The sequence below is a fragment of the Amblyraja radiata genome, chromosome 5 (assembly GCF_010909765.2).
Source record: "Amblyraja radiata isolate CabotCenter1 chromosome 5, sAmbRad1.1.pri, whole genome shotgun sequence".
NCBI lineage: Eukaryota > Metazoa > Chordata > Chondrichthyes > Rajiformes > Rajidae > Amblyraja > Amblyraja radiata.
Genome location: NC_045960.1, coordinates 81,045,956 through 81,068,794, shown reverse-complemented (window position 1 = coordinate 81,068,794; position 22,839 = coordinate 81,045,956). Strand labels below are relative to the sequence as shown.

The window sequence follows — 22,839 nt, the reverse complement described above, 5'->3', positions numbered from 1 at the left end:
AGGTCCCTGGCACTGGAAGGCAGCCACTCTACCGCTGCGCCACTGTGCCGCCGCTTTCTTAATTCCAAATTCTGGGGGTGGTTTGGATGGAAAGTAATGAGTGAACCAAGGAGCCATAGAGGAAGCAATCTTTGCAGAAGGCAGAAAGGGGTGGGGATGGCAAGATAGGACTCGTGGGGTGAATGGCAAGGACCAGGAGATCTCTATCAGAGGAGAAGCAGGTGAGGGATACATCTATGACTGCAAGTGAAGAAATCCACATTTACTAAAGAAAGAGGACACCTTGGATGTCCTAGAATGAAAAGCATCATCTTGGGGGCAGATGCAGCAGAGATGGAGAAATTGAGAATAGAGGATAACGTCTTTGCAAGAGGCAAGATGGGAGAAGGTATAGTCCAGATAAGAGTGAGTCATTGGGTTTGTAGTAGATATCAATCGATAGTTCGTGCCTTGTGATAACGATAGAGAGATTAAGAAAATGGAGAGAGGTTTCAAAGATTGTTCAAGTGAATTTGGAGACAGGGTGGAAGTCAGTGGTAAAGTTAATGAAATCAACGAGTTCTGCAATGGTGCGAGAGGTTGTCCCAATGCATTTGTCGAAGCAACGGACAAAGGGTTGGGGGATAGTGCCAGTATACGTTTGAAGCAAGGCCTGTTCGACATCTATCTATACATAACTAAAACTCTGATCTTGTTTAGTCTAGTAATCAATAAAAAGGCAGGCATAACTGGGACCCATGTGAATGCCCATGGCTATATCTTTAACTTGAAGGAATTGAGAAGAGTCAAAAGAGAAATTGTTGAGGATGAGGATAAGTTCTGTCAGGCAGAGGAGAGTGTTAGTAGAGGGAAATAGATTGGGTCTCTGTTCAAGGGAGAACCAGAAGGCCTTCCTGGTGGGGGAAGGGGGTTTAAAGGGGCTAGACTTCCATGGTAAATATGAGGCAATGGAGGCATAGGAATTGAAAGTTATTGAAGAGTTGGAAGGGTGGGCGAGGAGATGTCTTGGATGTAATTCCATGGGGTAGGCAGTTAAGAACTTTGTATCTCCAAAATTATATGATCAGTTAACATGACACTGTACTCCCAATTAGAATCATTGACAGCCTGAAGCATCTGTGTCCATTTCAAGACACACTGAACATTCAGTGCCTTTCTAGGAGATCCCAAAATAATAAAATGGATCTTGTAAAATATACATGTAACAATTTTCATGTGCAAATGATTTTGGACTTACCCGAGTTGGGATAAAGGCAAAGGTCATTGATTTCATTCGGTAATTCAATTGAAGTGAACATTTTCCCCTGTAAAAATGACAAATTTGGTCACTAAAATATGAATACAGCTTGCCATCTCTCCTTTCACCAAGTTCGTTCTACACTGCCTCTCTGCATTTCACACTAATCACCATCCACCCATACATTGATTTTAATCACATTATCTTCAACGTTGTTATATTGCTGCCAGAAATGATGGCGAGTATGTATATTTGACAGGATCCAGTTCCACAGCAGAACTATGAGATTCAAAGAAACTATGAGATTCAAAGAAGAGGAAGTACTGACACTTTTGAGAAATATAAAAGTGGATAAGTCTCCAGGTCCGGACAGGATATTCCCTAGGACATTGAGGGAAGTTAGTGTAGAAATAACAGGGGCTATGACAGAAATATTTCAAATGTCATTAGAAACGGGAATAGTGCCGGAGGATTGGCGTACTGCGCATGTTGTTCCATTGTTTAAAAAGGGGTCTAAGAGTAAACCTAGCAATTATAGACCTGTTAGTTTGACGTCAGTGGTGGGCAAATTAATGGAAAGGATACTTAGAGATAATATATATAAGCATCTGGATAAACAGGGTCTGATTAGGAACAGTCAACATGGATTTGTGCCTGGAAGGTCATGTTTGACTAATCTTCTTGAATTTTTTGAAAAGGTTACTCGGGAAATTGATGATGGTAAGGCAGTGGATGTTGTATATATGGACTTCAGTAAGGCCTTTGACAAGGTTCCTCACGGAAGGTTGGTTAAGAAGGTTCAATGGTTGGGTATTAATGGTGGAGTAGCAAGATGGATTCAACAGTGGCTGAATGGGAGATGCCAGAGAGTAATGGTGGATGGTTGTTTGTCAGGTTGGAGGCCAGTGACTAGTGGGGTGCCACAGGGATCTGTGTTGGGTCCACTGTTGTTTGTCATGTACATCAATGATCTGGATGATGGTGTGGTAAATTGGATTAGTAAGTATGCAGATGATACTAAGATAGGTGGGGTTGTGGATAATGAAGTAGATTTTCAAAGTCTAGAGAGATTTATGCCAGTTGGAAGAGTGGGCTGAAAGATGGCAGATGGAGTTTAATGCTGATAAGTGTGAGGTGCTACATCTTGGCAGGACAAATCAAAATAGGACGTACATGGTAAATGGTAGGGAATTGAAGAATGCAGGTGAACAGAGGGATCCGGGAATAACTGTGCACAGTTCCCTGAAAGTGGAATCTCATGTAGATAGGGTGATAAAGAGAGCTTTTGGTGTGCTGGCCTTTATAAATCAGAGCATTGAGTATAGAAGTTGGGATGTAATGTTAAAATTGTACAAGGCATTGGTGAGGTCAATTCTGGAGTATGGTGTACAATTTTGGTCGCCTAATTATAGGAAGGATGTCAACAAAATAGAGAGAGTACAGAGGAGATTTACTAGAATGTTGTCTGGGTTTCAGCAACTAAGTTACAGAGAAAGGTTGAACAAGTTAGGGCTTTATTCTTTGACGCGCAGAAGGTTAAGGGGGGACGATAGAAGTCTTTAAAATGATGAGAGGGATAGACAGAGTTGACGTGGATAAGCTTTTCCCACTGAGAGTAGGGAAGATTCAAACAAGGGGACATGACTTGAGAATTAAGGGACAGAAGTTTAGGGGTAACATGAGGGGGAACTTCTTTACTCAGAGAGTGTTGGCTGTGTGGAATGAGCTTCCAGTGAAGGTGGTGGAGGCAGGTTCGTTTTTATCATTTAAAAATAAATTGGATAGTTATATGGACGGGAAAGGAATGGAGGGTTATGGTCTGAGCGCAGGTATATGGGACTAGGGGAGAATACGTGTTCGGCACGGACTAGAAGGGTCGAGATGGCCTGTTTCCGTGCTGTAATTGTTATATGGTTATATTATATGGTTATAACTGTGCAACTGTTCTGAAATTTGAGCCTTTGTGCAATTGACCATCGGGACAAAATTTATTGGATAACAAGCCATAGGCCTATTGCAGGTAATGTTATAGCTGCTGATTGCTCTCATTTATCTTTTGATTCCCCTGAATCTTTCTGCAAGTACAGTATACCTGTCCTCTCCAGGAATAGGCTGTCTGTCTACAGCCTGTGGAGAACTGTTTGTAATCCGACCAGTTTGCAAGTCAGATCTCTGCTGTCCAGCAAAATATTAACGGAAAAAGAAAGGACAACCAAGGGCGATTTAACCAAGGTATTTAACAAACAGATTTCTCTGCACAATGCAATGACATTGCCGGGAGCAGAGTTCCTACATGGCAGGAGATGACTGCAGCCCCACAGAATCTATTCCGCCAATCTGCAAAACACGTCTTCATATATACACAGGCTGTCCATGAATTGGATGTCTGTAAGCTGGAGAGGTCCTGTACAAGAAGTTACCACAAGGCAATATCCCATAAAGCTCTTAAGCAACATCCCATAAAGCCATTACATATGATGCATTCCTGTCTTCTCACATCCCTAGAAATGAGAGTCTGCAGCAGCTCATACAATCGAAGACAGTCTACAGTAGGACATATCACAGGAACACAACCAAAAATATATACAAAAGTACCTACCACGGGGACCTTGTTCATTTAGACAACATAATCACCTTCCTTTTTAATAATAACCAAAACTTATACCAATTTGAAGACATCCATGTTTTAAAATTGATTTTTAGATCATGCAGATATTTGCCAGAGCAAACTATGTTAGTTATTAAAATCACAAATGCAACTTAAATTTCTGTTTTAAGACCTCAGATACTCAGTGGCTTATACACATACAACAATACAAAAAATGCATCCCATATAATCCTGGCATGCAAATATCAAACAAGTTACTACTTGAAGTGGGTTTCTGTGATAGTGGAGAGAACACTATGTAGTTTATGTTGAAAATATTGGTTACCTACCGTATTCTGATTCCACATTTTTACAATCCTGGAATCTGCCGAAATGACCAAATCTAATAGATCCTGGAATTCGATAGATTTAATAGGTAGCCCATAGTGATGGTCCTTGACGAACAGTGGACGATTTGAACGAAGATCATACAATAGAACCTTTAATTGAATTTTTTTAAAAGGCATGAAGTTTGATTCATAGGAATTGGTGAATAATGAACTGCTTTACATTATTTTTATGTGAAAATCAAGTTCACATATGCAAAAGAGATACATTCTCATTATAGATGGTAAGCAATCACAAAATGGGACCTCATGATGCTACAAGAAGTCCAGAATCCTGGACTTTCTTGGAATAGACAATAATTACATAGAAATGTAGAATTATATAATACAGGAACAGGCCTTCAGTTCAACTAGATTTTTTAAATAATCACAACTTGGAAACTTCATGTTAACATAAAGCCAGATAATCTTGGCATTTTTTAGAGAAAAAATTTAGTTAGAGAAAAAAATAATTTGACAATAAAAACAACCCAATGAAAAATAATTGGATGCACAGGTGGAGCAATTTATACTCCTCCCTCACAGTTCCAGGGATTTGGATGTGATCCAAGTAGTATCTGTGAGGGGAATTCACATGACCATGCAAGTTTCTTAACCAGATGGGCCAGTTTCTTTTCATGTCCAAAAGAAGCACTGTAGTTTAATTGGCTTCTATAAGTTGCTTCCTAGTACCAAAAGAACCAAAGGGGAGTTAGGCACAAGAGTGAGAATAAGTCGCAGATGAAATATGGGAAAGGAATCAGACTATTGTGATTGTTCTGCTAGACAGGCATTGGACCATTAGGCTGAATGATTTCTTGCTGTGCTATAACAAGTAGAAAAATTAGAGAAATGTCAAAAACAATTAGTCTCAATGTAATTTCATATGCATTACCATAAGAATAAACCTAATTAACTTTTCTTTAAGAAATAATACAGCATCTAATGAATAGAATCAGCAGAAAGGACTTAATCCGAATAGTGATACACACCTGACCCGTGGTAGTGCCGACAGCCATATGTAATGCTCCCTTAAACTTCAAAGCAGAAATAGAAGGCAAGCCATCAATCCTATAATTAAAAATACATAAAGTATAAATAGAGCAGATTATACATTTGGATAAAATCTGCCATGTTTCTAAAATGTGAAAAGCCGAATACACTTTCTGCCTCGACCAGTGCTGTTTTATGTGCCATGTCCATCGGAAGTACATTTTTTTTTTTAAATGTAGAAAAGTGAACAGACATATTTTCATAATTTTTTAATCATTGTTGCAACAAATAGGAAGCAGCAAACGGAAAAATAATCAAGCTGCTTGATTGGGTCGTGGTATAGCTCCCAAATTTGAAAAAATACTGACCCATCCTGATTTTTTTTTAATTGTTTAAATTCTGGAACTACTATTGAAAAATAATAATTAGCCATAGCTAGGGACATCAAACATCCTCTCCTCCTCAAGTTCAAGAGTTTATTGCCATGTATCCCAGATAGGACAATGAAATTCTTGCTTTGCTTCAGCACAACAGAATATTGTAGGCATAAATAAATACAGAACTGATCAGTGTGTACATATACCATTGAATATACCATTGAATATATACACACACACACATAAATAAGCTTATAAAGTGAAATAGGCTATTAAAGTTCAGATTTTTGTTTGTTGAGTTTAATAGTCTGATGGATGTGGGGAAGAAGCTGTTCCTGAACCTGGATGTTGCAGATTTCATGCTCGTGTACCTTCTACCTGAAGGCAGCGGAGAGATAGAAACATAGAAATTAGATGCAGGAGTAGGCCCTTCGGCCCTTCGAGCCTGCACCGCCATTCAATATGATCATGGCTGATCATCCAACTCAGTATCCCGTACCTGCCTTCTCTCCATACCCTCTGATCCCTTTAGCCACAGGGGCCACATCTAACTCCCTCTTAAATATAGCCAATGAACTGGCCTCGACTACCCTCTGTGGCAGAGAGTTCCAGAGATTCACCACTCTCTGTGTGAAAAAAGTTCTTCTCATCTCGGTTTTAAAGGATTTCCCCCTTATCCTTAAGCTGTGACCCCTTGTCCTGGAATAAGATGAGTATGTGGCCAGGCCGTGTGTGTCCTTGATGATGCTGTCAGCCTTTTTGAGGCAGCGACTGTGGTAGATCCCCTCCATGGTAGGGAGGTCAGAGCCGGTGAAGGACTGGGCAGTGTTTACAACTTTTTGCAGTCTTTTCCGCTCCTGGGCGCACAAGTTGCCGAACCAAACCATGATGCAACCGGTCAGCATGATCTATACTGTGCACCCTCCCCCAAATCGACTTTGCCTGCACTATCACATAATCCAGCCTCCCCTCCAATCAACCCCATCTAGAGTTCACACTGCTGAGGGAAAGCAACATAATTAAGGACCATTTACCTCCCAGTTATTCCCTCTCCTCCCCTCTCCTGTTGTAATTGTAATTTATTTATTTAGGGACAGTGCATATTAATAAACATTTACATGTAATACGCAAGATTGTAGCCAGTAGCTAATTTCCATCTTTAGTCCCTCTGGTAAACAAGGTAAACACATCACAACACAATCAATCAATAAGAAAAGAGACAAAACAAAAGACAAAAACAAAACAAAACAAACAATAAAGTAAAAAAGTAACAATAAAAGAGTACCATAGGATAATTTTAAGGTAGATTATGATTGCAGTTTTGATTTTGCAGTAACCATGTTTTTAGATGTTTGGTAAATGAGGTAAGGGTTGGCATATCCCGTATGACGCATGGTATCGCGTTCCAGGTCTGCGACGCTCGATATGAAAATACTGACTGCCCAAAGACACTTTTCCTAAACGGGACTATACAATCACCCCTGGAGGCTGCTCTTGTCGACCTATTTGTGTTTCTCTTTATGAAGTCCTTTAACGGAGGTGGGGCTAGTCCACGGAAGATTTTGTAAACCAAAATCGAGTCCGAATATTTTATTACGTTTTCCCAGCTCAGCAGATCAAATTTCTTCAGGATGCTACAGTGATGGTACATTCTGGGCTTTTTGTCAAGAGTTTTTAGGACTTGTTTATAAGCAATTTCAACAGGCTTTAGTGTGGACTTACATGCCAGTGACCAAGTTGTTATACAGTAGGTCATATATGGCACAATCATTGCATTAAAATATAGTTTGGCTGTTGGGCAGACAATACAAAAACTTGGAAACACATACCACCAGGTCTGGAACCGCTTCTTTCCCGCTACTATCAGACTCCTGAACAGTCCTCTCACAAGTTAAGCATGTGGTCTCAATCTCCCAATCTACCGCAAAGCAGCCCTTGCAGTTTTTTAAAATCTGCACGTAATAAATGAGTACTTTGTATCAGCGGGCATCAAGGAGAAGGAAACGGAGAATAGTGAGATCAGGACGATGTATGCTGATAAACCCAGGGCATGATGATATCAGGAGGTGGTGGTGTTGGATCTTTTAAAGAACATTTGGGCAGATAAATCCATGAGGCTTAATGGGATCGATCTTTCAACAGATATAGACAAGAGAGGAGATTACTGGAGGATTTGGGAGAAATCTTTGCATCCTTTTCAGCCGCAGGAGAGTTCCTAGCGCATTAGGGAATAGCCAATGATGTTCCTTAGCAGCACTGGTGTACACAGGGGCCTTGAGGTGCAAGTCCATAACTCCCTGAAAGTGGAAACACAAGTAGATAGACTGGTAAAGGTGTATGGTATCCTTGCCTTCATTGGACAAGGCATTTACAAGAGTCAGGAAGTCATGTGGCAGCTTTATAGGAATTTGATTAGGCTGCATCTGGGATACTTTATGCAGTACTGGTAGCCCCAGTACAGGAAGGATTGTGGAGATTTTGGAGAGGATGCAGAAAATGTCTACCAGAATGCTGCTTGGATTAGAGGGTATTAGCAATAAGGAGAGCTTGGTAAACTTGAGTTTTCTCTGGAGTGTCGGATTCCGAGGGGAGACCTGATAGAAGTATATAAAATTATTAGAACCATAGAACATTTATCCCAGGGGGGAAATGCTAAAGACCAGAGGCCATAGCTATAAAATGAGAAGGACAAAGTTTAAAGAAGATATACGGGGCAGAGAGTGGTGGGGGGCCTGGAATGCACTGCCAGGGGTGGTAGTAGAAGTAGGTACGACATTTAGGAGCCTTTCAGATAGATACATGGATATGCAGGGAATAGAGGAATATGAATCACTTGCAGGCATAGGAGAATAGTTTAACTGGGTATCTTTTTTGGCACAAAATTGTGGGCTGACAGATCTGTTCATGTAATGTACTGTTCTGTGTTCTTTGTAATAGGTAATAGGGACAAACCAGGCAAATGTCTTGCAGAGCACCTGTGCTCCACCCACATTGATCATTCTGAGCATCTGGTCTGTTCTTGGCCCTCTCCATTGCGATGGTGAGGACAAACGCAAGCTAGAGCAACCATATCCATCTGCCCATCATTCCTCCGTTACCTGGTTCCACCCATCACCTACCAGCCTCTATCTCACCACTTCATTTCCCCACCTGCCACTGAGGCCAAACACAATCAGCTATCCTTCATCCCCATCTCATCTGGTTCCGCCCATGACTTACCAGCTTCTTTTGCACCCCTCACTACGTATTAGCTATCATCCCTCTCTGAAATGACAACTATCTGTTTTGACTCCACAGTTGCTGTTCGACCTGTTGATTTATCCTGCAGTTTATGTTTTGCATCCTCTACCCTAGGTCTATATCTTAAAATCAGTCAGTTAGCAGATCGCAACAATAAATTTAATTAATATTGGCTAACCTCCAATTCTGCTACATAAAAGTCAAGGTCAAGTATTATGTACACGTTACCAAAATTAGCATATGGGATAACCTGATCTAGCAAACAAGAAAAAAAAACACAATACTGTGGGAGAAAATTTAGATGGTAAAGAGGACAGTCCAAGATTAATCATTAGTTTACTTAGAGCTTTTTCCAGCGATAAAATTGTGATATCTGCTCTCCCCCTTTTGGTTGCCAGAATTCTCGTTTTTGCAATTCATCTGACTGGATCATTGTTGCAAAATATGCAAATCAGCTGAAAGGCAAACATTTTCCACTATTAATCTGAAGCTGTCACCTTAATTTAACTCAGTGCTTCATATTTTGCAGTTACAGTAGCACCTACATGTTCTTTTGATACTTTAAGATAACTCATTTTTATATTCAATAGATGCATTGTATTATATTTCTTACTCTGTATCAGTAGTCACACTACTTAGGGCACAGTCAAGCATTCCTACTCGATTTCTTGTTCGGGGATCCCAGCATTCTACTTTACCCTACAATTGGCAAAATAACATGTAAAATATTAATTATTTATCCATTTGCAACATTTTATAAATTTGCAGCATCCTTTCCAGTTCAATGTTCAGCGAAATTATGAAAATTTGTAGATTATAACTGCTCTGAAAATAATATTTTTACTTTGTGTATTTGAAAGAAAGATTTTATAAGCAGTTTCAAACTGCTATAGGAACCTATAAGCCACAAAAATCAAGCAACTATCTGATTAGCTTTAAGAGCCAGACATCAATACCGAGTTGTCCATTTAACAAAGAGGTGAAGCATCTCTCAGATTAACAGTCTTTGGAGCTCTCTTTAACAATGAGCAATGGATCTAGACTCATGAAAAATGCTGAAAATACATTGGTGCATAAATTCTTGATAAAAAAGAAATGGTAGTTCACTGTGTGTGATTGGAAATCAAAGCCGAGGTAATGATCAAATCAGCCATATCTTATGGAATGAAGGAGATGGCTCAAGTGGCCAACTCCTGCTCCTAATTGGCATGTACCTTCACTAGTATAATTCCAAATATTTTCTAAAAGCAAAGGATTAGCCTGGAGTTGCTACTTTTTTTCCACCATTAATCATGCACAATGAAATTTCATAAATACTAATTTAAGTGACAGGTACAGAGATTGTTGAATTGGTCAGAACAAGGTATGCTTCTACTTCAATTTACATAGTCTCAAGAATACTGGCCTTGAGGAAGTAACACAGGCTTTGAGATGTTCATGGTTACAAAATACAGTAATTACTCTCTTAACTACATTGTTTCATGCTTTGGCCTTATTTTTGTTCTAAAAAATAACTCTTCCATCTTGAAGGCTGTGGTCAGTTTGCTCATCCCTCTTCAACCTAGTACAAGGGATCTTCAATGCCATATTCTGATCTGCCATTTGGTTTAATTCTACACAGCCTTCTATACTTGAAAACCAAACAAATCTATAATAATTACCCCAAAATGTACTACAGCCTCCATGAACAAAGTGCTTTGAAAACTCTCTCTCATCTCAATGTTTAGACTCTAGCTTAGTGACCCGGAGCTGAAGCTGCGACTGCATCCACTGGCTGCTGATGTGCCTGCTATGGATCACAGTTGTATCCACAATATATCCACATGCTATATCCACATTAAATTACCTGCCCTGTGATGATTGTCCAATTACTAATTATATATTTTTTTGTGCATTTACATCCACTTAGCAATATCCACCTCACAAATGGCCTTACATTTCACTTGCCATTCACGTCAGGTTTGAATGCTATCTGAGATTGGCACTTACTGCTTCATTATCCAGAAAATCAAATCTGAAAAGACGCCGACCCGAAATGTCACCTCTCAAATTTGTCCAGAGAAGCTACCTGCTCCACTAGTTACTCCAGCACTTTGTGACTTTTTAAGTAATACTTTTGTATAGCATTACATATTGTTTTAAGCATCTGAGATTATATAATTATAATAAAGTTCATTTTTTATATTACCTCAGTTGACCCAGTCGCAAACAGGTAGTGTGCAGGGTTAATATCACAAACATTGTTCTGGCTGAGAACATAAAATTGTTAACATTATTATTATTTTTTAAATCACATCTTGCTACAAACACATATAACACAATCAGATTCATATTAGAATAGGCAACATATTAAAAAAAATTACACTATGGTCCTCCTCAAAATCTGTTGCACAGAGCATATATTTGTTCAGAGTATATTTCTTTTCAACTACAACCCACGCACTCTCAAACTAAATTTACTTAGCAACCTTGCTTTGTAAATATAACATAAGGCTTCCTTTTTTTTTTACCTTCTAATGATTATCCTAGTTTTCTTGGAAAAATGCTAACCTGTCCAGTCTATAATTCCATACCAATCTTAACAATGCAAAAGCTTTGAAAAGGCATTTCTGCCTATCAGATCCCATTCCTTACTGGTGCATAATTTTTTTAATTTTTTTTTTAAACAATATGAATTACTAAATTCTTTAGTGAATGTTCACCTCTTGCCTTGGTTTCAATATTAGTTACAGGTTCCATCTATACTGGAATTTTGCAATAAAAAGATGCCCTCCTTAACGGGACAATAGCTCCACCCAATGGTAGACTGAAAATAAACACACCCACATTGAAACCTCCATGGTTACATAAATACATAGAATAGACACATAGAAAATAGGTGCAGGAGTAGGCCATTCGGCCCTTCGAGCCTGCACCGCCATTCAATATGATCATGGCTGATCATCCAACTCAGTATCCCGTACCTGCCTTCTCTCCATACCCCCTGATCCCTTTAGCCACAAGGGCCACATCTAACTCCCTCTTAAATATAGCCAATGAACTGGCCTCAACTACCCTCTGTGGCAGAGAGTTCCAGAGATTCACCACTCTCTGTGTGAATTTATTGTTCTAAAAGAAAATTGATCTGTATTTTAAACAAAAGACCTGAATCACAACACATTTATTTGCCTGTACCTTGACCCTTCTCAGTTCCTACAATTAGCCACATATTTAAAATCTTCAGCCAATTACTCAAATTGGAATTTTGGTGCTCTTTGTGTGGTGCAACTCATTCAAAACTCCACTTAAAACTCTGAAGAAGGATCTTGACCCGAAACGTCACCCATTCCTTCTCTCCAGAGATGCTGCCTGTCCCGCCAAGTTCCTCCAGCTTTTTGTGTCTATCTCCACTTATATCCTAATCTTTAATTCATGGATTTCAAAATCCCTTGTCTTTTAATAGTTTCACCCTATCCAACCTTGTTTACACATAAATCATTGCTAATCCAACTCTATAATCTGTGTTTTGAATTTTGCACCAACCCCATTTTGACCAGTACTGCTATATCATCACCTTATATTCTACAAAAAAATTCCTTAATTCCGGAAGTGGCGGCTCTGCCCTGCAGCTGCGGCCTGCCTGCAGTCCGTTTGTCTTTTCTTTTTTTTGTTTTCTTTTGTCCCATTGTTTCAGTTTATTTCGTTTATTTTAGTTGTGTATGTGGGGGGGGGGGGGGGTGGGAGAAACTTGTTTTGGTCTCTTCCTTCGGGTGGGATGCGACATTTTCTTGTCATATCCCCCGTCTCCGTCTGCGCTGAGGCCTAATGGCGGAGCTGGCGGCCTCCAACTGGGACCGACCTCGAGGCTCCGGAGGCAGAGCCATGACTTACTTACCAACATCGTCGGGAGCTCGCAGGTCCCAGGTTGGTGACCGGTTCTCTGGAGCTCCTGCAACTACAGCTTCGTCCGCTGGATTGGAGGGTTGCAGCTTCGACTGCCCCGGGCCACGGAGTTTGAACCGGCCCGTTCGCGGAGCTCGGATTCGGCCGCGGGACTTGCTTACCATCACCCTGAGGGGGTCACAACATCATAAGCCTGGATCGCCTCAACGCAGAGGGAGAACAAGGAGGAAAGAGACAAGGACTTTAAGACTCTTGCCTTCCATCACAGTGAGGAGGGCCTGGTAGGCTCACTGTGGTGGATGTTCAATCTGTGTTTATTGTGTGTTTTGTTATTTTATTCTATGTTATGAGTGCAAGGCACGAAATTTCGTTCAGACTGAAAAGTCTGAATGACAATAAAGGATACTTTACTTTAAAATCACTTCCCCCTTTCTCACTAACTACTGACCTTGGCTTTCTCACATCAGTGTTGAGTCCAATAATGGTTGACTTCAGAAAAGATAGATATTTTTTAAGATAATATGTTCAATTAAAATACTTACGAAGCTTCTGTCTGTAGGGAATTTAAGAACCGTCCTTGCTCCAAATTTAATCTGTAGACTTCAGAACTGTAGTGAACAATTGTAAATGCACAACAGAATGCAAGTGTAAATGATAAATCACTAAAGCTTTTAATTCATCTTTGTCAGCATCAATTTCCCTGCACGGATGCTTTGTTTTCCATTCATATACTGCTCAGTCAATTCTTTACAATTCACTTATGACTCATTGTAACTCCATCAAGTAGTTCATAAGATCATAAGTGATACAAGTAGAATTAGGCCATTCGGCTCATTAAGTCTACTCAGCCATTCAATCATGCTGACAATCTCTCCCTCCTAATCCCATTCTCCTGCCTTCTCCCAATAACCTCTGACACCTGTAGTTAATTCTATATACAGAAGTCTGTCAAATCTAGCAGTGAATGCTCATCATACAAATGTGATATTCTGCAATCATTATAGCCGTAATGTCATGAAGAAAATCCAGTTGGTCTTTATCTAAAGCATATGGCAAAACACTTCTTACTACCTTTTGCATATAATAATGGACTAAAGTCTGTCGGCAATCAAATCACCAATGGAAAATGATGGGGCTTAGGATAGTGTTGTTTAAGAGTCTTCTAGATGGGAACATAGATAGGCAAGGAATGGAGGGATATGGGTCATGTGCAAGTAAAGCAGATTAATTTAACCGCAGCATGTTCGCCATGGACATTGTGGGGCGAAGGATCCGCTCCTGTGCTGTACTATTCTATGTATAATACAAGATATCACATTGAAACAAACCACTAAAGTTATGAAATCTGAATTTTTGAAATGTAACATTATTTAAAAACATGCCATTGAAACAAAATTCCAACATTGAAAACCTAAAAACAGGTCCTTGACCTGCAACGCTAATATTTTCTCTAGGGCAAAAAGTTTACAGAAATGACCAATGTTTTCTGATAACAGTACATTCAACATTCTGGCTAAATTTAAAAAATAAGTTTTCTTAAACATCCCAAATTGTGTCCATGTTATATAAACATTCATATTATCTAGTGATAACATAAACTAAGATTCATATAGGCATTTAAAAAAAATTGCATTTGCACACCTTGCTCCTACAAAATAGAGATCGCATGATGGATAATGGTAAGAGAAGTCTCTACCAAACTTGGGGATGCGTGTCCTATAATAGTGTCCATGCTGTGAATGAAACTCTACGTAACGGTCGCAATGCAGAAAAACCAGCTGTGAAAAACAGAAAAGGCAACTGTTAAAATGAGAACAGAAGTTATTTGGAAGTATAAATATATATTTGAAGTTCTTGGAGAAGTCTCTCAAGAACATTACAGCTTTAGAAAAATGTAAGCTTTCAAATCCTCAGAAAAGTAAGCAAAAAATTGTAAATGAAATGGGATACATACCTTTGAATAATCATCTGATAAAATTTCAAATGCGACGACTGTAAAAGAAATGAACAAAATCTCAGTAAATCTCTAAAAGACATTGGCAAGTAAATAAACATTCTAGGTTCATAACAAGTAATTCAATCGACACTGAAATTTTGACCTTGAAATAAAAATGTAGAATCTCTTACCAATTTCAAAACCAAACAAAAAAATTTCAGAAGCTGCAAAATTTGTCGCCGAAATTAATGTTGGTAATTTGCCATCAAATAGAAAACCCAGGTCACATTTCTGTGCTGAATGACTAATAACGGAAGATTACAAATATAATGCAATCTCTGGTGACCACGCTGCAAGGTGTACTAACAGATATGTAACCATGTAACGCAACCCAAACGTTAAAAGCAGAGAACTGATTATGTTTTAAAAATCACTCAATATATTTTCTGAATATCTTAATTGAATGTTGTGCAATCAGGATGCTGGGACTGGTAAGTTAATTGACGTAAAGTTGCTTTTGATGGAGAAGTTATAGGTGTAGGTGGAAGGTGTAGACCACAACACCACCATTTAGGAGCTAAACGTTAGTCCCTCGATAGTTCTGTTTTTACTATAAATACCATTTGATCATCTCTCCTGTGCTCACCAGCCTAAACTCTCTCCAAATGCTTTTCAATCATCACCCTGCACTCACCAGCCTAATCTATTTTATGTTTAATTATGTAATACAAAGATGAGTGATCTTTCTCCCCAACCTTCTGAATCTAAGCAGCGTTCAAACTTCATTGACAACTGGTAGGTATCGTAGCATCGAATCCGTGGCTTGTATGTCCCTTCAAAGACAAGTAAATAATTCATATTAGAAAATAGAAAGCATTACATTCATTCAAAATAATACATTTCTCCAAAATCAGCAAATCAAAAGATGAATTTCTTCAGAATCATTTCAATATTTCTTAGATCATTTGCAACTTTCATTTTCAAGCCTGGAAATTAATTCCAGCTGAAATCCAAAGAATAAGGTGTGTATACAGCTTCAACTTCACTAATATCAAAAAGGATTTCTAACCTCATCCAAATGAAAACACCAGAAGCTCTTATTTATCATAATTTAAACATGATATGTATATTATTCTCTCTTGGGATATTATATGTACCATGGTTGATATTACAGCTACAGATATATTTACTTACTATATAAAAAAGGTAGCTATCCGGCTTATCAAGTCTATACCAGCTCTCAGTACAATCCCATTCCATTACTTATTTTCTGGAATTTCATTCTCTCTCACATACCCATCAATGCTCCCTTCATATTCCTACGCCATACCTTCACCGAGGAAGATATACAGTTGTGGATTAACCTACCAACCTACTGGATACGCAAGTGCTTGACCAACTGGAACCATGGCAGAGCTTTTTAATCTGCCAGTATTGTTCATTGTCTAATTATTATTCTTTGCTACTGCCACAAATTAGTTGTCCCTCAGAAGTCAGGGATAAATAAGCTAATTCATGGGAATTTGTTGGTTTGTTATCTTTAAAAGGAAATAGTCATTCAATATTGGTCAAAACAGTGTGTACATTAAAAGAGAAAAAAAAATTGTTCTACCTCACCAGAAGACAAAGCAAGAAAGCAATTTAAATGGCCATTCGTTCTTTTGGAAACCAGGTTGACAGAATACATTGAGAAACAAGAATGAAACAAAAAGACAATAATAATTCATATTTTTAAAATCATTTAACTTACCAGTTGCAATAATATACTGGCCATCTCGTGAAACTTTAATATTGGTACTAACTGCAGGCATTTCAAAATCCTGGATAAGTTCAATTCTTCGACGTACATCTAAAAGATCAAAAATAATGTTTATTGCTCCCCAATATCAATCAGCTAACACCCACTCAGCAGTACCTTCTACAAAAAGTTATATCATACTGGACAATACTGCTAAAAAACAAAGCTCCAAGCCATTTCTTTTGTGTGGTTCATGTAGACTTGGTGAGCCTTAGGGGCCATTTATTTCCAATATATCTTGGAGGATAGTGCTAGCGTGCGAAGTGATCGCTGGTCTGTGCGGACTCGGTGGGCAGAAGGGCCCGTTTCCACACTGTATCGCTAAATTAAACATAACCACAGTTCATAAGATCATAAGGGAAAGGAGCAGAATTAGGAGCAGAAAATTTTGCTTTTAAAAGTGGGATAGTGAATGAAGCATAATACAAATAGGAGTAAAAATGGCACCAACAATTGAGATCCTGATCAGGAAAAAGGAGCATGTGTCAAGTATAGACATCAAGTGTATGCCCGAAGGAGTATAAGGAATTGAGGAACATACTTAAGAAGTAAATCAGGAGGGCATAAAGATAGCTCTGACACGAATGATTAAGAAGAATCCAAATAGGTTTTATGTATATTAAGGGAAAAAGGGTAACTGGAGAGAGAATAAGGACCCCCAGAAATCAGTTGTTTGTGCGTGGAGCCGCAGACAATGGGCAAGGTCCTCTGTTTTTATCACAGAGAAAGATGTGAAGACAAAGGACAGTTTGGGAAAGTTAATGTTGATGTATTTAGGGCAGTACGGTTGAAGTTGATTTGCGCCATGATCAACCTCTCAAAGCACTTCATCACCACAGGCGTTAGTGCCACTGGTCGATAGTCATTGAGGCACGTCACCTTACTCTTCTTGGGCACTGGTATAATTGATGCCCTTTTAAAGCAGGTGGAAACCTCAGAAGTGAGAGGTTGAAAATGTCCGTAAAAACTCCAGCCAGTTGGTCCGCACAGGTTTTTAGAACACGACCGGGTATACCATCAGGTCCAGGCGCTTTTCGAGGGTTCACCCCTCTGAAGGATTTCCTGACGTCAGCCTTTGTGACTGAGACTGAAATATCATCACAGCGAATGGGGGCTCGGGAAGGCACATCAGTGTTCTCCCTATCAAAGCGTGCGTAAAACGCATTGAGCTCGTCAGGGAGTGATGTTTCGCCAACATTCGAGCTGCCTCCTGATTTAGCCTTGTAGGAAGTGATTACATTCAGGCCCCGCCACAGCTACCGAACATCTGTCTCATCCTCCAGTTTGGAGCAGAAGTCCCTTTTGGCCTTTTTGATGGCCTTACCAAGGTCGTATCTGGACTTCTTGTAGACCACTGTATCATCAGACATGAATGCCCGGTGTCTGGTCTTCAGAAGAGTGTGGATCTCAAACCTCATCCAAGGTTTCTGATCGGGAAACGCTCGGAAGATTTTTGTAGGGATGCAGTCCTCCACGCATTTAATTATGAAGTCTGTAACGACTGTGGCGTATTCGTTCAAGTCCGTTGCCGAGTCCTTGAACATTGCTCAGTCTAGACTCCAAACCGTCCTGGAGTTGTTCCTCTGCCCCCCCCCCGACCAGCTCTGTACTGTCCTCACCTCTGGGGGTGCGCCCTTTAATTGCTGCCTGAAGGCAGGAAGAAGCAGCACCGCGGTATGGTCGAATTTACCGAAGTGAGGACGAGGGATAGAGCGATAGGCATTCTTGATGGTGGTGTAGCAGTGGTCAAGGGTGTTTGGTCCTCTGGTGCAGCAGGATTAGATTAGATTAGATTATTTAATGACCACACAGTCAAGCTGGTGGAATTCAGGTTCAGTACAGGATGTTACAAGGTAGGCCGATTCCCGTCAAACATAACATAAAACACAACATCATACAATATACAGTACATGCATGGGGAGGATATGTGCTGTTGTCATAGTGTGTTCAGAATTCGGATTGCGTGTGGGTAAAAACTGTTTTAAAATCGAGATGTCTTGGCGGGCAGTGAGCTGTAGCGCCTTCCTGATGGCAGCAGGTGGAAGATGTGGTGAGCTGGGTGGGAGGGATCAGAGATGATTTTCTTCACCCTTGACACGGACCGTTTGTGATGGAGTGATTCTATTGATGGAAGGGGAGTGCTGATGATTTTGGATGCTTTGTTAACTATGCGCTGTAATTTATTACGGGAGTGAGTGTCTAAACTGCTGAACCAGACTGTAATTGATGAAGTGTTGGTGGAAGTTAGAGAGTGATTTCTTGAGGTTTGCCTTATTGAAGTCCCCAGCAATGGTGGTAAATGCCTCGGGGTAAGACGTCTATTGTTTGTTGACCATGGCGTGCAGCTCCTCCAGTGCCAGACAGACGTCTGCCTGGGGTGGGATGTAGACCGCGGTCAGAGTGGATGTGAATTCCCTTGGGAGGTAGAAGGGACGGCATTTCACCGCCAGATGTTCGAGGTGTGGAGAGCAGGAGTTGGAGTTTATCTGTCATTAATAACCTAAAGAAAATATTAAGTCTACGTGAACCTGCTTCAGTTTCCTGGGTCCAACTCAGAGAGAAGTCTCCCCCCTTTCCAAGGTTAATCGCTCCACTGTTTATAATGCTCTCTGCATTATGAAGTCGACAGTGAACCCCATGGGCAATCACTACCAAAGTGTCTGCCCACAGTCAGTACACCTCTCCTACACTTGTTTCCCGTACTAAGTCACCCCAACCCCCCCTCCCCCCTATCACCCTACCCCACTTTTCCCTCCCAACTCCAGTCCCGTCCCGTCCCGACCCCCTGGGAAACTGAAGGGAGCGACAATCAACTGCCACGGATACAAATAATGTCATACACAAGAAAGGGCAGATGCTGGTTGACAAAAAATGAACACAGTACTGGAGTAACACAAAGACGTAGCAGAATTTTGGAAACGTCATCCTTCTCTCCAGAGATGCTGCCTGTCCCGCTGAGTTAAAGAGTGCCCACAGTAGACTCACGAGTCACTACGGTAAACTCATGGGCTACTACGTTCTTACAACGAGTTTAAAAGTATAAAATTTTTACTTAAAGAGTAAATTTGACTCGTGGAAATCTTTCATCATGTTGAAAGACTTTCACGCGTTAACAAGTTTCACGAGTACCTGCCGTTAGCGTTACGAGTCGCTAAGTTACGTCCACGAGTTCCGACGTTCCCGCTACGTTAATTCTACGTGATTACCACAAGTTTGATTTGTTTTAAACTCTGGATCACTTGTGGTTGGACTCGCACCGTGAGACAGGGGTTTAACTTATTAAGTTTTGCACCTTGAAAGCTATCATGCCAAGTAAAAATTGTGTCTCTGTGTAACTGACCCGAGATTTATCGAATCTGCCAAACATGTGGGATTACATGTGCGCGTTCGTAATTTTGTCCAGATGTGCAGGACCATCAATAATCATGAAAATCGGTAGTGTATCTGCTGTCACTCCTCTGTTGCCCAGACTTTCCACATGAATATCCCAACATAAAAACTTCAAAATGAAACATTATCAACCCACCACAGAGCAAGGAAGTTAAGGCTTAGTCCCAAATTGTTATCCTAACCTCGATCCAGCTCTCTACCATGGAAGTAGATATAAACACAGCAATTTGTAAATAGAAAAAAGCAATGAAAAAATGATTTAATGGGCAATGCTTAAAAATTTGGCTTGCATCGTATACTCACCCACATCATTCTTCTGCAAAGCTCTCTTTTTTCTATCCGAAAGCCACTAAAAGGAAAATAAACATTTATCAAAATCCAAATTGTAGTTCTAATTTAGACATTAGATATTTGGATGGATTGATGATAATCACCTGACCTTACATAACACCACAGAATTTAAATTACTAATTTTCAGAAACAAAGAAAACTAAAGGGCCTGTGCCATTGTGGGGACCTAATATGCGAATTTAGGAGAGTTTAAAAAAGTGTCATGGTCTTGTTGTATCGCCGAAGTAGACGACCTCCTTCGACAATGTAGAGAACCCCCTATGAATATGTAGAAGACCTCCTTCGACTAGCTTTAACTAACTTTGGGAAAATTGGACGCCGAATATACCTTCGACTATACTAACACTATCTACGACTACCTTTGATTACCTACGAATAACATGCCGACCTACTACAACCTACTTCGACTAAACCTACGAGTTAAAATCTTTTTTTGATTTTTTCCCATGCCAACCAATTTTTACTCGCGGACAATTTTCAGCATGTTAAAAAATACTCCTCGACCAAACTGAGGCCTTGAGTATGCGGGAACGTCTCTTGAGCACGAAGGAGTTATATAGACCTCCTAGGACCACGTGTCGACCATGCTGCGAGTTTGAGTCGAGTGCAAACTCTTCTAAACTCGCAAATTAGGTCCCTGCAGTGGGACAGGCCCTTAACTTTCCAGCATTGAACTTGATACTCTACCCAACACTTGGCAATCAAAAATGTAAAGGATCATTAGAATTGTGTTCTCTTCAATTTGGCAGCTCTTTTGCCTGCTTGCATCAAGTCCCATTGATCCAAGTCCATCACTTAAATCAAGCTACAACTTTATATTGAAATGCAAAGCTACATTCCCAAATCATTCCAGTGTCAAACCTATCCTCTCCTTTCTTATAACCTTTCCTTGGATTTTAAATATTGATCATTCTGAATTGTATTTGTTCCATCACTGATGACTACGACTTCAATTGACATGGTCACAAGCTCTAAAACTTCATTGCCTCCTCCACCTTTTTCCTTTATAAAATCTCTCTTTATGCCATGCTTTAAATAAGGCAGTTCGGTATTCCGATTGCGCATGCACAGGTCATGGGTCACTTGGGATAAACACTTTTGGCGGGTGTAGACCTGCGTCACGTCCCTAACCAGCCGCCACTGGGCCGTCGCCGTCCCCTCCCGAATGTCCCGTCCGGGGGCGGCCCCAGGCCGGCAGGAGCTGGACGGGAGCGGCGGAGGGGGCACCGTACATTGGCGTTTTGTGAGAGTGGTTGGATCCCAGCTTCAGCTCAGCTAATGTCGGCCACATTATCCGGACAGGCGGCGGGGGAACAGGAGCTGATGTGAGGCATCGGCGATGCTCTGAAATCCTAATCGGCCGCCGCCGAGCAGCGGGGTCGAGGAGGCAGCGCTCGACCCGGGGAGTAAAGGTGTCAGTTCTTCCAGCGGCGAGCCGAGAGGCACCAGCTACCATGGGCTGCTCAACTGTCGGGCGTGCCTCCTCGATCCCAGGATCCAACAACTCTCACAAAACGCTGGTGTACGACAAGGACAGTAAAAACACTCAGTTCACTCAACGCAAACTTTAGGTCATTTGTTCCTTGCGCCCGCAGAATTCTCCAGGACGGTCGAGACGAGGGGGTTCTGAAGTTGCATTCTCTCGATTGAGGACATTTTCTCAACTCTCCTAGAAGCAACAAGCCATGCATGGCTTTACCAGTGGTTGGCTGTCTAGCTGAAACCTCTCTCCCCCACCTCTCACCGTCTCCCACTCGCATCTGCCCCCTCCCTCTCGCCGTTATACCCCTTTTTAAAAAGAATTCTCGAATGACCGTTGCCAAATCCCATGATTCCATGCGTTTTTCAGAATACTGAACTGGCTTATTACTCTGCCCCAATATCATGCGATGCTCCACTGGCTATCCACAGAATCTACAAACAAAATATGCTCAGCAGTACATTTTCTCTTGACTATGCTCCTGTGGATAGATATTCTGCTATACTACAAGCCTGGGGAATCGCCTCAGCGCAGAGGGAGAAGAGGAGGGAAGAGACAGTAACCCCAAGATTTTTGCCTCCACCACAGTGAGGAGGTGCTTGGAGGATACACTGTGGTGGTGTTAATTTGTGTTTATTGTTGTTTATTATTGTATGATTGTATGTATGATTGCAGGCACGAAATTTCGTTCAGACCGTAAGGTCTGAATGACAATAAAGGTATTCAATTCAATTCAAAATCAATGCTATTGCTTCATAACTGCCAGTATAAAGTTAAGAGTCACAGTGTGAAAACAGGCCTTCAGCCGACCAAGTCAGTGTCAACCTCATCACCCATTTTAACCAAACTCATTTTATTCTCTTTACATTCCCAATCAATTCTCCCATATTCTACTACTTACCACTATCAAGATCGAATCAACAGGAGGTACCTCACAATCAGATGGAGAATGTGCAAACTCCAATTAGGCATCACCCTAGATTCCCGTCAAATACAGGACATTGGAGCTGAGGCAGCAGCCCGACCAGCTGCAACATATTTTTGCATTGTAGATACTTACAAATTCTGCACTCTACTTCTTTTCTCTTTGCACTACCTATTGTACTCGTGTATGATTTTTCAGTAATACCGCACTATGAACATTGATTTCTCTAACTTCAAGTAGCCCTTGCTTTCCCTCTC

General features: G+C 40.6%; 1 protein-coding gene across 3 annotated transcripts in view; it reads right to left on the bottom strand.

Annotated features, from left to right (window-relative positions):
* The window catches only part of nol10 (nucleolar protein 10), a 58,281-nt gene that overhangs the window by 29,767 nt on the left and 5,675 nt on the right, over window positions 1–22,839 (bottom strand). For all 3 annotated transcript variants that reach the window (XR_004412062.1, XM_033021595.1, XM_033021596.1), the window contains exons 2-12: window positions 20,130–20,175; window positions 16,389–16,487; window positions 15,394–15,471; window positions 14,657–14,694; window positions 14,344–14,480; window positions 13,245–13,310; window positions 11,009–11,069; window positions 9,434–9,519; window positions 5,203–5,281; window positions 4,175–4,324; window positions 1,238–1,304 (exon numbers count right to left, since the gene is read on the bottom strand). Coding sequence is in view for 2 of the 3 variants with exons in the window: in XM_033021595.1 (XP_032877486.1) it covers window positions 1,238–1,304; window positions 4,175–4,324; window positions 5,203–5,281; window positions 9,434–9,519; window positions 11,009–11,069; window positions 13,245–13,310; window positions 14,344–14,480; window positions 14,657–14,694; window positions 15,394–15,471; window positions 16,389–16,487; window positions 20,130–20,175 (907 nt within the window). In the remaining variant the exon portion in view is untranslated. The remainder of the gene's footprint in view (window positions 1–1,237; window positions 1,305–4,174; window positions 4,325–5,202; window positions 5,282–9,433; window positions 9,520–11,008; window positions 11,070–13,244; window positions 13,311–14,343; window positions 14,481–14,656; window positions 14,695–15,393; window positions 15,472–16,388; window positions 16,488–20,129; window positions 20,176–22,839) is intronic.